At 33.6% G+C, this 13,617-nt stretch overlaps 1 protein-coding gene across 7 annotated transcripts in view; it reads left to right on the top strand.

Moving 5' to 3' along the window:
• The window catches only part of LOC105205063 (leucine-rich repeat flightless-interacting protein 2), a 74,663-nt gene that overhangs the window by 46,759 nt on the left and 14,287 nt on the right, over positions 1-13,617 (top strand). For 6 of the 7 annotated variants that reach the window (XM_026141041.2, XM_026141036.2, XM_026141038.2 and 3 more), the window contains one exon: positions 11,702-11,828. The exons of the other annotated variant lie outside the window; for it this stretch is intronic. In XM_026141041.2, the coding sequence (XP_025996826.1) occupies positions 11,759-11,828 (70 nt within the window). In that variant the 5' untranslated portion in view covers positions 11,702-11,758. The remainder of the gene's footprint in view (positions 1-11,701; positions 11,829-13,617) is intronic. 7 annotated transcript variants of the gene reach the window in all.

Here is a 13,617-nt window from a genome sequence, read left to right as displayed (position 1 = left end):
CATAAAGATATAGTCCATCGATATATTTAATGAAATTGATAATTTACGGCAGTGTTTGCAACAATTTGCACATTTCGGGTCGATTCCTGAAGCAACTGCTTCCCCCACTACCGCTCGGCAGAGCGCCTGCCGCGTATTTGCGAGCTCCACCTTCGAGCGGCGAGCGGTAGTGGGGGAAGCAGTGGGCGTTGCTTCAGGAATCGACCCGAATTGTGCAGATCGTTACAAACACTGATTTACGGTTGTGTTAATAGTTGAAGAATGATTTCTCTAGTTTAAATCAAGAACGGTGCAATCAATTGGCAATGGAGCAACTAATCAACAACAAAACAGCACAAAAGAAATGTATTTTTTTGTATATTGATATTTTTTATGGCTTAAATTAATACAGTTACTATTTTTATCGACTCGGGTAACAAAATCACGAATAGAGCAATAAATTAACAATAAAAACACTTTTCTGTTTGTGATTTATTTGATTGAACTGTATCGATTACATGAAATATAAAATATCTCGTAAATTATTCATTTTTTTGGCAGCTGTGCCTTAATATTTTTACGTATGTACAAGAGACAATGAGATGATTCAGTTGATGTAAAGAAGACAGTTACTTTTCGAAAAAAATACGTAATTACATATTGCAAATTGTTTAATTTTTTAAATACAAAATAGAATAATCATATTATATAAAAAATTATATAATTTTATTTAAAAAATAACAATGATATTTATGTAACTTTGAAAATTTATCCATCAATTTTTGTCTCAACATATTTTTGTTTCAACTTGATTCTGCGAAGATAATAAGATTAATATATTAAAATAGGATATTCTGCATATTATTAACATTAGATTATTAATGTAGATTTTCATAATGAAGCTGTTTCATATTAAAGCCACCATATTTAGATATTTATTTACTTCAGTTTACAAAAAGCCATGAATGGACTTGGTTTACAATCTTTATCCTTAACTCACGCATCCATCCATACCTCGTTCCATTCCATATTGGTCTATCTCTGTTCCTACTCTTTATATGCATTTCTCTCTTCCTCGCGCTCGCAGTGCTAACTATACCTCCCTATACTTATTCTTTTACTTATCCTTGGTACAGCATGGCGCAATAGTCCGCCAGTCAAACAAACACCGTATCATATACAACAAGTCTGTCCACCCGAACGAACTCCCGCACCACACCGCATCCATGCCTATATCTATACCTATGCCTATGCCTAATTCTAATTCTCTTTCCATCTTAACTCTTAATTTACATTCTTCTTTTGCGTATCCCTACATTCTTTTTTCTTTTTTTGTACCTCCATTCCTAGGTTCCTCCCTTCCTTCTTCTCAGTTCTTCTTTCATCTTTCTTTTTTCTCCTCTCTCTTCTCTTTCCTGCTTCTTATTCCAAATATCTTTAATAACTTTTATAGCCTCCTTTTCACCCAGCCTTCCAGAGATTACTTAGTATCCCCATGCAGAAATGCAGAAATTACGCATCTTATGGAATTGTTCCAATAAAACGTGACAAAAATTACCCACAATGTGAACTTGTTGCTGTAAAGGAGATCTACGGCGTACTTCCGTCCCTTCTGCATCCATTTCTACTGTCTTGTTTCATACAATTCTTCTTCAACCTCTGTAAGCACAATCTCCAAAGGCAAAAGATTCGGCTCCGTTTCTCCAACAGCCTCCTTTTCTTCCAATTCTTACTAAAATTCCGGTTTCTCTTTCCTTTCTGCTTACACCTCTGTTGCCTCCTTGTTCTATATATTTATTTCATTTTTTTTTTCCTGTATCTCTACCTCCATCTTTTATGCTTCATAACCTCTATCTCTTATATCTTTTTCTCTATCCTTTATACTTCATAACCTCAATCTCCAACGGCTAGTGATCTGAGTTTCCTTGGTTTCCTTCTTCATATATCAAGCCACCCAAGATCCTTAATTAACCAATTACTTATACATTCAACTATACTTTTACATTTTCATTTCCTTAACGTTTACTTTTACAATATCTATATCTATACTTATGTCTATACCTGGTCCTAATTCCTACCTTACGTTCTAATTTTCTTTTGCTACTTTTTTCCTATACTATCACGCTTCTCACTGTTTCCGTACTTCTATACATTTCTTCCAATTTTCTTTTCATTCATTCCTTTTCTCATTTACCATATGTCACTCATTCTCCATACACCATGCTGCCTGATTTCTTGCATTACCTATCGCCTTTTCTTTCCTATAGCTGTTTCTGCTTTTATTTCTACCATTATATTTCTCTAACCTATTCTAATACTTTTTCTCTTTGCCCTTTTTTGTTTTCCTTACCTTCCACGTTTAATTCCTACCTTACCGGCCCTCTCGGATTCTTCCGCCTCATTGTCCGCTCTAATCTATTCCTGTTCCTTTCACCTATGTCTTACAATATCTCCTCAATTCCTTTTCCCCTACATCCGCCTCCAATTACCCGTTTTTTTTACCTTCTTACCCCTCTAGTTCTTTCGTACCTCTTAATTTCCAATACTTCGTAATACTATATACTACAAACCCTCATACTTAGCCTCACTCTATCTCCATCCACATCCATACACCATCGCGCCACCTAACCAAGTCCAGCCACCATATTTAATGTGGGATAAAGTTACAAGCTGTCAGAGCTTGAAATTATACAAATTTTATTTTATTTTTTTTAACATTAATGCTAAATAATTATGACTTTATTAAATATAATTAAAAATATGTAAAAGTATATGTAAGGAACGTCATCCAATAGACAGTATTTTATTCCATAGTAGATGACTACTGCGTTTTATTGCATACAAATTCAATAGGAGTTAGCGGTCTAGTATAGAGAAAAGTCACCAATATAGATCTCTTAAAGCAATACCTCTTATTTCTCGGAAAACATTGTACTTTATTAATACTAATAAAAACAGGTCCATGATTTAATTAGATAATTAAAGAAATAAAAACCCATCTGACTACAAGACAATAAGGATGCTGATGCATGACAGTCGGAATTTCGAAAAACGGAATCTCGGAAAAATAACAGAATGAAGGTTCCAAGTTTTTAATAGCTGAACTCTCAATAAAGTATAACTTCCACGTACATAAAGCGGAATACTATTCTAACCTCAAGTTCTTAATTTAGAAAATTTCTTTACTATTGCATAATATAGTAAAAAATACATATTATAAAAAACAAATTTTACTTTTTTATAAATTATTTTTAGCATAGAAATTAGTTTTTTGTTACAAAATAATAAAAATAAAGTTTTCGATTTCTAAAACTTATAGGGTTTGAGTAATATTTCGTTTTTTTTGTAAAAGTTATTTTATGGAGAGCACAACTATAGAACATTTGGGAATTGGAACGCGCTAAGTTACATTATAATTTTGCTTGGTTAATTCCCACTCTGTTTTTTAAGATTCCGTTTTTTGATTATCATAAGAAAGCACTCTAATTTATTACAAATGCAGTTACTGAAAAGCAGCAGTTACTTTTTAGTTACTTTTCTGTTAATTACTTGTATTATTTTTATGTATTGTTATTTTAAATTGTTGACACACACACACACACACACACACACACACACACACACACACGTGTATTTATATTGAAAGCCTTCTACGGTCGCAGCTACATTTTCATGTTTATTTTTGTGTCATTTTATATACCTTCCTCAAATTTAATGAACTGTGCACCGAATTATTTTTTAAGTCATAACACAGCTCTACATTAGGTACAAGATTAGGTAATATTACGTATTATTAAATTTGAAATTAATATTAACCCCTTTCCCCCTGAAAAAACTGTAAAGAATTTATTGCGAAAAATATCACCTCAGCCAGGGTCCAAACCTGAGACCTCCCGAATCTCCGGTACGGGTGTCTTATTTTTCGCAATAAATTCTTTACAGTTTTTTCAGGGGAGGAAAGAGTTAATATTAATTTCAAATTTAATAATACATGATATTACCGAATCCTGTTCAATGTAGAGCTGTGTTATGACTGAAAAAAACAATTTGTCGCGCAGTTCATTGAATTCGAGGAAGGTATATAAAATCACACAAATAAAAACAAGCATGAAAATCTAGCTGCGACCGTAGAAGGCTTTCAAGTCGTATTGTTTCATTAGCGGTCAAATATCTACTTTGTATATATATTGTTACGTATTTTTCAAATTGAGTGAGTGACCGGAGAGCTGACCGGAAAAAGAGTTAAACTGAATGGTGACAAAAAAAAAAGAACACGGTAGCAAAAACTTAAATCTAACTTATTTAATAATATCCGCGAGATCGAATACAACTAAGGCTGACTCTAAGAAAATACAACGGATTACCAACGAACGTGAGCCAAATTACAAGGCGCCGATATCACAAACGTCGTAACACGAAAATGCTAACTTTACACGCGGGATTAAGTGCAGCTTTGACTGAACGCAAACGAATCCGATAACAAGGCTTACATTAAGAGAATACGGCCGATTCTGAATTAGTGCGAGAAAAGAGACCAGATGACGACAACGCGATTGTCGTCCGCCAACCTAACGAAACACAAAATTCTATAGCGCTATTCGAAGAGACACCGATGGATGCGGCGGCCGTGCGATCACTGCCGTGACACTACTCGCGCACGTGCACGAGGGCTTTGCGACTTCCTGGGATGATCGTCCATGCGTTTTTCAGATACGCGGGACAGATACGCAGAGCGCAGCAGCCGACAGCTGGACAGTTCGGCAAATTCCCGTACTTGAGATTGACTCCCCAAATCACTAAAGTTCAAATCACTAAAGTTCGTGCGTTTAACCGCCCCGCATGGACGCAACGCAGACACCAACACTAAGAAAATGGAATCGACCGTAGACTACGAGGTTATCGTTTCAGTCAACTCGTGGCTTTACAACGCCGTTAGAGGATCACCTTGCCGACATCGTCGCGATGCTCCTGGTCTTCTCCGGTTCTTGCGCTCTCGGAGGAGGTCACGTTCGGGCCAGATACTCGTCCTCGCTTGCTGATATCCAAGATGTCGGAAAGTTTTGCTCGCTCGCTCGTTACGCTTTGCTAGCCGTGTCGTACGCAAAAGCCAGGAGGATCGCGCTCGATGCTCGATGGGCGCGACCCCTTCCACAGGATGCGCGTTATCCTTGCGGCGAAGCTTATCAGCGGTCGCCCTTATCTAATCGTGATGTCACGGCCGTAACGGGTCTCCGCAGGTGTCGTGTGGTCCCCGTCGGCGTCCGATATCCTTTTTGACTGTTACCACCACATTTGCGGTCTGAAGCAGCGTGTTCTCCGGCGATGATTTTCCATTAACATCCCTTAGAACGGCCTACTGGCATTTGACGACCCTAGTATCGGCCGTTCGTCCGCTCCAGCCGAGCCTTTTGGTCTCAACAAGTCTCCTTCGCGCGACATGTAATCATCCACTACGGCTGCGTCCCTGAGCGGTTTTGAGCGGGCCGGCCCTGGACGATTGCTCCTGCGCTCTCTCGTTTGCTCCGATTTTCCTCGACGCCTCGACTCTTCGGCAATGCTTGTCGTAAGATGCCCGAATACATAGAAATTAAAATGCTATTCGGAGAGACATCGATGGACGCGGCGGCAATCCTGGCCGTGACACTACTCGCGCATGTGCACAAGGGCTTTGCGACTTTCCAGGACGGCCGATCGTCCACGCGTTTTTCATGGCGAGACAGATACGCAGATCGCGACGACAGTCCCGCCGGAAATTTCTGCTCTTGGAGAGTGCCCGGGTTGGCTTCCTGCGCACCCCTACGCTCCGCGTAGGCGAGACGAAGTGGCGAGGCAGAAAATTTGCTACATCACAATATATACAGTTTTTTTAACATTATTAAATTATTTTATATTAAAAATTGTTTACAAATTCAGGGATTTTGTGATACGGAGTGTATATGAATTTGGCTTCTATAGGTGCATTCCATTTAATGTTTGCAACGTTCATGAGCATTTTTCCTGTTTTTGATAAACATCAAGGATAAAATGATTCTAACAATATTGCAAGTAAAGTGAAATGTAGCCTATGTGTCCATACAGTACAGATCTTCCAGGGATGCCTAGGGGACGTTTCTGGGACGTTCAAAGGACGTCCCTGAGGACATTCTTTGGATGAAGTGTGCAGTTGGGATAGCTTCTCTTACAAGGGAAACTTGGCAGTCTCTGATTTTAATAAAATTTTAATGGTTGTGTAGTATTCACTCGTACATTTACTGCAGTAAAGCCGCAGGAAGATACGCATCCGAGAGGAGTTCGGTATTGCTTTGTTTATTGAATCCATGCAATTGATTTTTTATGTGTAACATCTTGGATATAGATCTGTTAACATAAGATGGCTCTTTATCTAAAATTTCTTTTAATTATTTAATTTGGATTGTTGTCTGTTACAAGTTTTAAAGTCATCATTTTAATATCATTTATTTATTTATTTATTTATTTATTTATTTGTTAGCAACCAATTCATGCGGTTTTTATGAAGCTCTTGTCTCTGCACACGCTCTGTGAGGTGGTTCATTATGTTATTATGTTAAGACGTTGAAAGAATATGTACATCGCGGTTTTGCACAATCTCTATTCGGTAACTTGTTTTTAATTTTCATTTTTAATGTTTATTTGTTTATTTTGATAAATTTATATCTTAACTAGTGCGGCTAATTTGTTGTTTTATAGACTTGTAAATCTGTACTGAAGAAGTCCCTTTCCGGTACTTAATCTCCACATCATACTCTTGTATCTCGAACGCCCACTATTCGAGGCATCTGCTAGACGCGTCTAGTTTCTGTAGCCACCGCAGCAATTGAGAGTCAATAATAACAGTGAAAGGGTACCCTTCAAGATATTCCCGCATTCGCCGTATCCCCCAAATTACGGCCAAACACTCTAGTTTGGTGGCGCGGTAGTTTCTTTTGGCTTGATTTAACGTACGGCTCGCATTGGCGATTATTCGTTCTCCCTTCTCGACAATTGTTGCAGCTCTGTTTTGAACAGACTTGCCGATTTGTAGAGAGACAAAGTTAGGTATATTATTGTAAACAGCAGAATATCTTTTGCGCTCGCTCCGCATTAGCAGCGTTCATTCTTCTTTGTCATGCCGACCGTTAAAGATATACATTGTATTTAGTTTTAAGTGACCAACGATTGAAAGTGTTTTGTAACGACTCTAACGACGAACTGTAAGTCTTAATTACTTATTACAATTGACACGGTTTAAATAACGCTTATAAATATTATTCTTACTTGTAAAGTTTCGAGGGTCAAGATTCGAATAAATTGCATTGTCGTAGGTGCGAATAGTCCCCGTACTTCTGGACTTGTTTTGTTTCGCAGATTGGGAAACGACGAAGCAATTAACGAAATTGGACCATGGACTTAACTGTATCATATTCGAACTTTAGGCCGCATCGAAAAAAGTTGTTAGCATTTTAATGTAAAAGTCATATACACACTGAAGAAGACTCTGTAGAGTCGAAACGCCTGTGACAAAAAGTTATTATTAAATACAAACTACACTTTATACGAACATCCTGAATTTTTTGCTCGTTCATTGGCCTCTCATTATTGTTAATCTTTGGTCTGTTCTGTTTATATCACATGCCAATAAATAAATACAATTTAATAGCTTTACTTTTAATAAAGTTGTTACGTGTTGAGGATGAACATTTTGCGAACACATAAAAATGTCTCTAATGCTTTAATGCGTTTTCTAGGGAAAGCCGGTCATCACTGATTTTAATAAAATTTTATAGGTGTATAGTATTTACTTAAACATTTACTACAGTAAAATCGTAAGTTGCAATATTCAAGCATTCTCAAGAAAAAAAATTAAAAGTAAAAAAAAATAGAAAAAAGTCAGCGGCGTTAAGACGTTGACTGTTACATTCGGGATTCTAGGTTCGATTCTCGAGGGTAGGACTTTTTTCATTTAAATATTATTCTTTTAAAAAAAGGCATGTAAAGAATATATCAAATATAAGTTATTGTTGTTTTTTCGCGATTTGGATTGCTTCTCTTGTTGCACTAACTTTGTGAGCGGCTGTCATCGCGGAGATCGCGTATTTTGACTATGTGTATTGAGAGATTAATAGGATAATATTAAATTTGTAATTTATATGAAATTATGTAATATCAAAAGCTCTGTAGCACGCGCCTGTTTTGTCTAGTATTTTTAAATTGTCATGTACAATTTTTAAACAGTTCTTAATTATTTCATATAAAATGTTATTTTATTTATTTAAAAAAAATCAAGGAATTTTTAAATGTTCTATTATTAATTAAATTAAAATGTCTTATTAACACAAAAAATATAAGAATAGATAAAAAGGCTAATGAGAGTACTGCGCGATTATTTTGACGCAAAGCAGTTGGTTATAGATCGAAATTCATTTCTTCATTGAACGTTTTGACTCTCTTTGGAGTCATCATCAGCAAAGGCGAATTTACAATAAAACTCATATTTCTAAGGAACTAATTGTCCAGCCTTCATCGATCCAACACGGGGTTGTTACTATCGGTTTACCGGATCTAAAATGTAACTTTCCAACTTGATATAGAGGATAGCTGATTTGATAGGTGATCAAACCATCTCCTATATTAAGTTGGAAAGTTGCACTTCGGATCCGGTAAACCGGTAATGACAACCACATATTGGATCGATGATAGCTAGACAATTAGTTCCTTAGAAATATGCGTTTTATTGTAAATTCACCTTTGCTGATGATAACTCCAAAGAGAGTCGAAATTCAGTTCAATGAATAAATAAATTTTGATCTATAACAACTTAGCTTTTCGCCAAAATAACCGTACTCTCATTAGTCTTTTTATCTATTCCTATTGTTTAATCTCGAGAGTCTTTATTAAATTGTTTTTACAAAAAATATATTTATAATAAAGATTTATAATGACTGTACATATCTCTTAAAAAAAAACAATAGAGAAGTAGCTAATTGTGAAGATGCTATTAAAATATAATTTTTAGTTCACAATTAGTTAAGCGCTCCAATCTTTTGTGACATGTTAAAATATGCATAGTCTGCATCTCAAATAACAAATAAAAGAAGTCTTTTCAAAAACGTTAACGAAAATTGTTTCACAGATTTTGTTAAATAAAATGAAATGTAAAGATTGTGCGCATAAAATGTCAATAAATTTATGTTCATAATGCAATGAATCATTATGTTTTAATTATTTTTTCGATGAATTTATCACTCTAAAAGCTGTAAACTTTTGTAAGACTTATTGTAAAATAGTCATTCTCATACAGCACAGAGAGATTGCAGGAATATTGCAGAATGATTTCATTGAAATATTGCATATTGATTGCGAAACATTGCTGGAAGATTGCAGCAACGTTAAGATGTCCTTTTTGAAATATTGCATTAAAACATTCCAGCAACATTGCAATGTTGTGAATTTTTCTAAAATATTTACATAAATGTTATTACATCACATAATTTCAATGAACAAAACAATATTTTTGTAACATTTTAAAAAACATTTTTCGCAAAAAAATTTCGATAATTTTTTTTCGGAAATTTCCAAGCGGTCACCCATCCATGTCGCGACTCCGGTGAACGTTGCTTGACCTTTGTGATCGCTGCGAACTGATCCCTCATGATGACCTGTAAACACTTTATGCTGATATATTTATATGTATATAACTGGTAATCAGGTCAATATACGTTATCGAAAAAATGAAATATGTATAATTAAAGCACGGTATTTATATAAACAAATATAAAATTATAATTTTTTTTACTAATTTCGCAAATGCAGAATAGCATCCGGAATAATTTTTCTATTATTTGTTTAAATAAGAATGCAATTAGAAAATATATATCAATATAATACAATAATTAAATTAAATATGAAAAAATTTTTATTAAAATAACAATTAAAAATATTATTTGTTTATTAGGATGTAGATCGAGGTTTCTTCATATATGGACCTATTTTGTCTATTAATATGAATATTCATGGTTTCTCAACAATACTATGATGCACACAGCACCATGGGACCGCATGCCTTTTTCTAGACGTCTTAGAGTCAACATTTGAAGGTTATCTGCAGACATTTATGCAAAGTCGATTTGCAGTCAACTCTGAAAGCCTGACTTGGATGAGTCGATTTATAGTCGACATATGTATGGTTGTGCTGTTAGGGAATGTAGAGATTCAGCCGAAAATTTAGTAACATCGCCCGATCTTAGTTTGCTAAATGCGGATGAATAATTATGGATGAGTTAAATTAATATATTATTATACGCGAATATTCTGCTTTGGCTCTTTATTGCCATTACTTTATTAAAAAATTATGATATTGCAATGTTTTCGGAATATTACTGGCATATGCCATGAGATGTTGCAGGCATATTGTTAATTTATGTTTCTGTAATGTCTCCATAATATTGCATTGTAATCTGCAACATTGCAACATTGCTGCAATGTTGCTGCAATTTTCTCTGCTGTAGGGTTGTAAATATTTATTACAAATATATTTTTTGTGTTCATGAGAAATTTTAATTTAAATAATAATAGAAAAGCATTTTTAAATTAATATTTTATGGTAAATAATTAAAAACGGTATAAAAATTCCATATAACAATTTAAAAATACAAGATTTAAATAAAAAAAGTCTTATCCTTGGAGATCGAATTCCGAGCATAATGTCTTAACACCGGATGCTACACCGTTTACTTTTTTTTATTTTTTAATTTTTATTTGTTTTTAATCTTTTCTTGAGAATGTCTGAATATTGCAACTTATGGCTTTACTGTAGTAAATATTTGAATGAATACTATAAACCCACAAAATTTTATTAAAATAGGTGATGACCGACTGTCGAGTTTCCCTTATAAGTATTATTTAATACTTATAAACGCAATAGATTATATTAGTGTTCTTATCGAGGCGACCATATTGAATGTCATGGATGAATTAATTTCTTAATAGACATGAATACCGTTTTCAAGATATAAATAATTTTATATCATGATAAACTTACTGATTTTTACGTGTCGCATGCGACATGAAGATTTATCTTATAGGGAAAAGATACGTAAGTGAAATTATCGATTTCATTGAATTTTTAACATGTTATATTATACCTCTCTTATTTACAGTAAACTAACTTACCATGCGCAATAGTTAATGAGAAATAATTGTTTAAAAATTTTTGTGTGCTGTATGTACCCAGTCGTAAGTCGCAAGTTGGCGTGATCGATCAGGTTAGGTAATCGGCGATGCAGAAAACATTACGCAACACGGGTCCAAACTTTATTTTTTTCCAATTTTCGTTAAGTAGAGTTGTATCCACATTATATTCAATGAGTAATGCACAGATACCAATAAGTCAGTTATAATACAAAATTGTATATCTCAGAAACGGTTGAATTTTCAACCTATTTCTTAAGGTTTATTAACTCAATATTATTTATCATATAAATTCTGCTTCTCAATATTATGTCTAGTATAAAGGATTGCTTCTTTTAACACTATAATTATAAATAATTTGCTTTTTAATAAAAACTAAATCACATTAAAAATTCATAATGGAAAAATTCATAACTCTTTTGTTTTGCTAGTTATTCTAATAGATGTTTTGTACAAAAACTTTGAAATATGATTACACGTTAATAATAAATATGTATTTTTGAAAATAGATTAGATTTTTCATGTATATTTTCAGGCAGAAGCAAGATTGGCTGCTAGGCGACAAGCAAGAGCAGAAGCCAGGGAAATACGAATGCGTGAATTAGAGAGACAACAGAAAGAGGCAGAAGAGAATGCCGATAGGGTTTATGACATATGCGCAGGTAGTTTAAAGTTATATTTAGAGTCTTATATATATTATATTTTTTTGTATTTTTTCAGTCATTTATTTTTAGAACTACTTTCTTTTTGTATATACAATGTATATGCAAATTGATTCATAATATTTGTGATAAACTTTTAGAGGAAAAGAAAAGGAAAGTAATCTCACCAAGGATATTTTTGAAAGTTCGATAATCAAAGGATTTGCAAATACAAACCCATACAGCACACAAACGTTGAATTAACATTTCAGAAACGTTGAATTACACATTGTGAATGTTGAATGAACATTTTAAAATAGATTTATTGTTGAAAAATCATTGTAAAACTGTAATATAAATTAATATCTATTGAATGTCCTACAAATAAGTTTTATATTCAAGAATTTTTTTCAATATTGATTCAATATTTATTCAATGTATATGCAATGTAGATTTTATATGTTAAATATATTATACTGTTAAAAAAATATATGTATTGAATAAATATATGTGTAAAATTAGTTGTAAATTATTGGAAAACTAAGTTTAAAAATCTAGATATATACCTAGATAATGTATATGTACTCGAAGATGTGCAAAGCATGTATTTAGATGTCACAAAAATTAATTTTAAATAATAAGAATATTTTTTTTAATTTAAATTATTTTTCCGACCATTTAGGAACATATATTATACATTTATTTTATTTTTTTTTTTTAATACTATAAAAGCAATTATAATTAATAATGATGGATATCCAGATAGCCAAATAATTGCAAGTTGTCGGTTATTTGCCATTAATATCCTCATAATTGTCAGCAAACCAACAGAAGAAAGTGTTTATTCAGTGTTCTGTGTTGTATGGTAAAGCATATATTCAGATTAAAGGTCAACCTTTAATCTGAATATACGCTGTTTAAACAGTTATTTATAAATAAAATATACAGCAAAGAAAATGATCAGTGTTGATGAAGACAGGTTATTTCTTGGAAGTTGTTCCACTTTATAAGATCGTCCTCCAAAGTTTGTTGCAATCTTTTAAAGCATTGTTTACGCATATAAATATATAAATATAAATGTGTGTGTACACACACACACACACACACACACACACGTATATGTATATAGGGGAGACCGGGGCAAATTGTTAGACGAGGTAATTTGATAATTGGAAATATCTTTTTATGGGTACATATTAAAAATTTACTTTAAACACTGTAAACACGTTCTAATGTAACGATGTTGCTAACGAAGTTTTGTTGATAACGACGTCATATTGAAGTCGTAGTAGTGAAAAATGTGTTGCGACAGTCGAAGTAATTTCTGATAGTCAGCATTTCTTCGAAATTTAAAGATAATAAGGTTTTTTTGAAAACTTTGAATGTATTGTGTCCAGTTAAATGTACTTGAAACATTTCGTTTACTTTTTGCTGTGTGATGTCTATTTTTGTCAATCATACGCAATAATGCGCACAGTTAATGTTGGGGCTATTCGTAATACCGAGCATCGGGGCGATTCGTTAATACTGATTGCAGCGCTTAACCTAAGTTGGGTAACCCTAACCCTTCGGCTGTGTTACAAACGTCTGCGCTACGCAGAGTTAAGCATTGAGGTAAAGTTCTTCATTGATTTAGTTCAAACTTGATAATATTGTGTATATAGAACATGAATATGAATATAAAATTGTCGCTCTTAAGCAGGTAAAAAGTTATAAAGCGTTAAAGATTAAGACTTGTGATGTTAGGAAATCTGTCACACCGATGGCATAAAAAGACATGCGAACGTGTATGTATGCATTTGTTTTTTGG

Source organism: Solenopsis invicta, chromosome 1, assembly GCF_016802725.1.
Source record: "Solenopsis invicta isolate M01_SB chromosome 1, UNIL_Sinv_3.0, whole genome shotgun sequence".
NCBI lineage: Eukaryota > Metazoa > Arthropoda > Insecta > Hymenoptera > Formicidae > Solenopsis > Solenopsis invicta.
The sequence above is the reverse complement of the archived record's forward strand: the minus strand, read 5'-3'. Positions and strand labels throughout refer to the sequence as shown.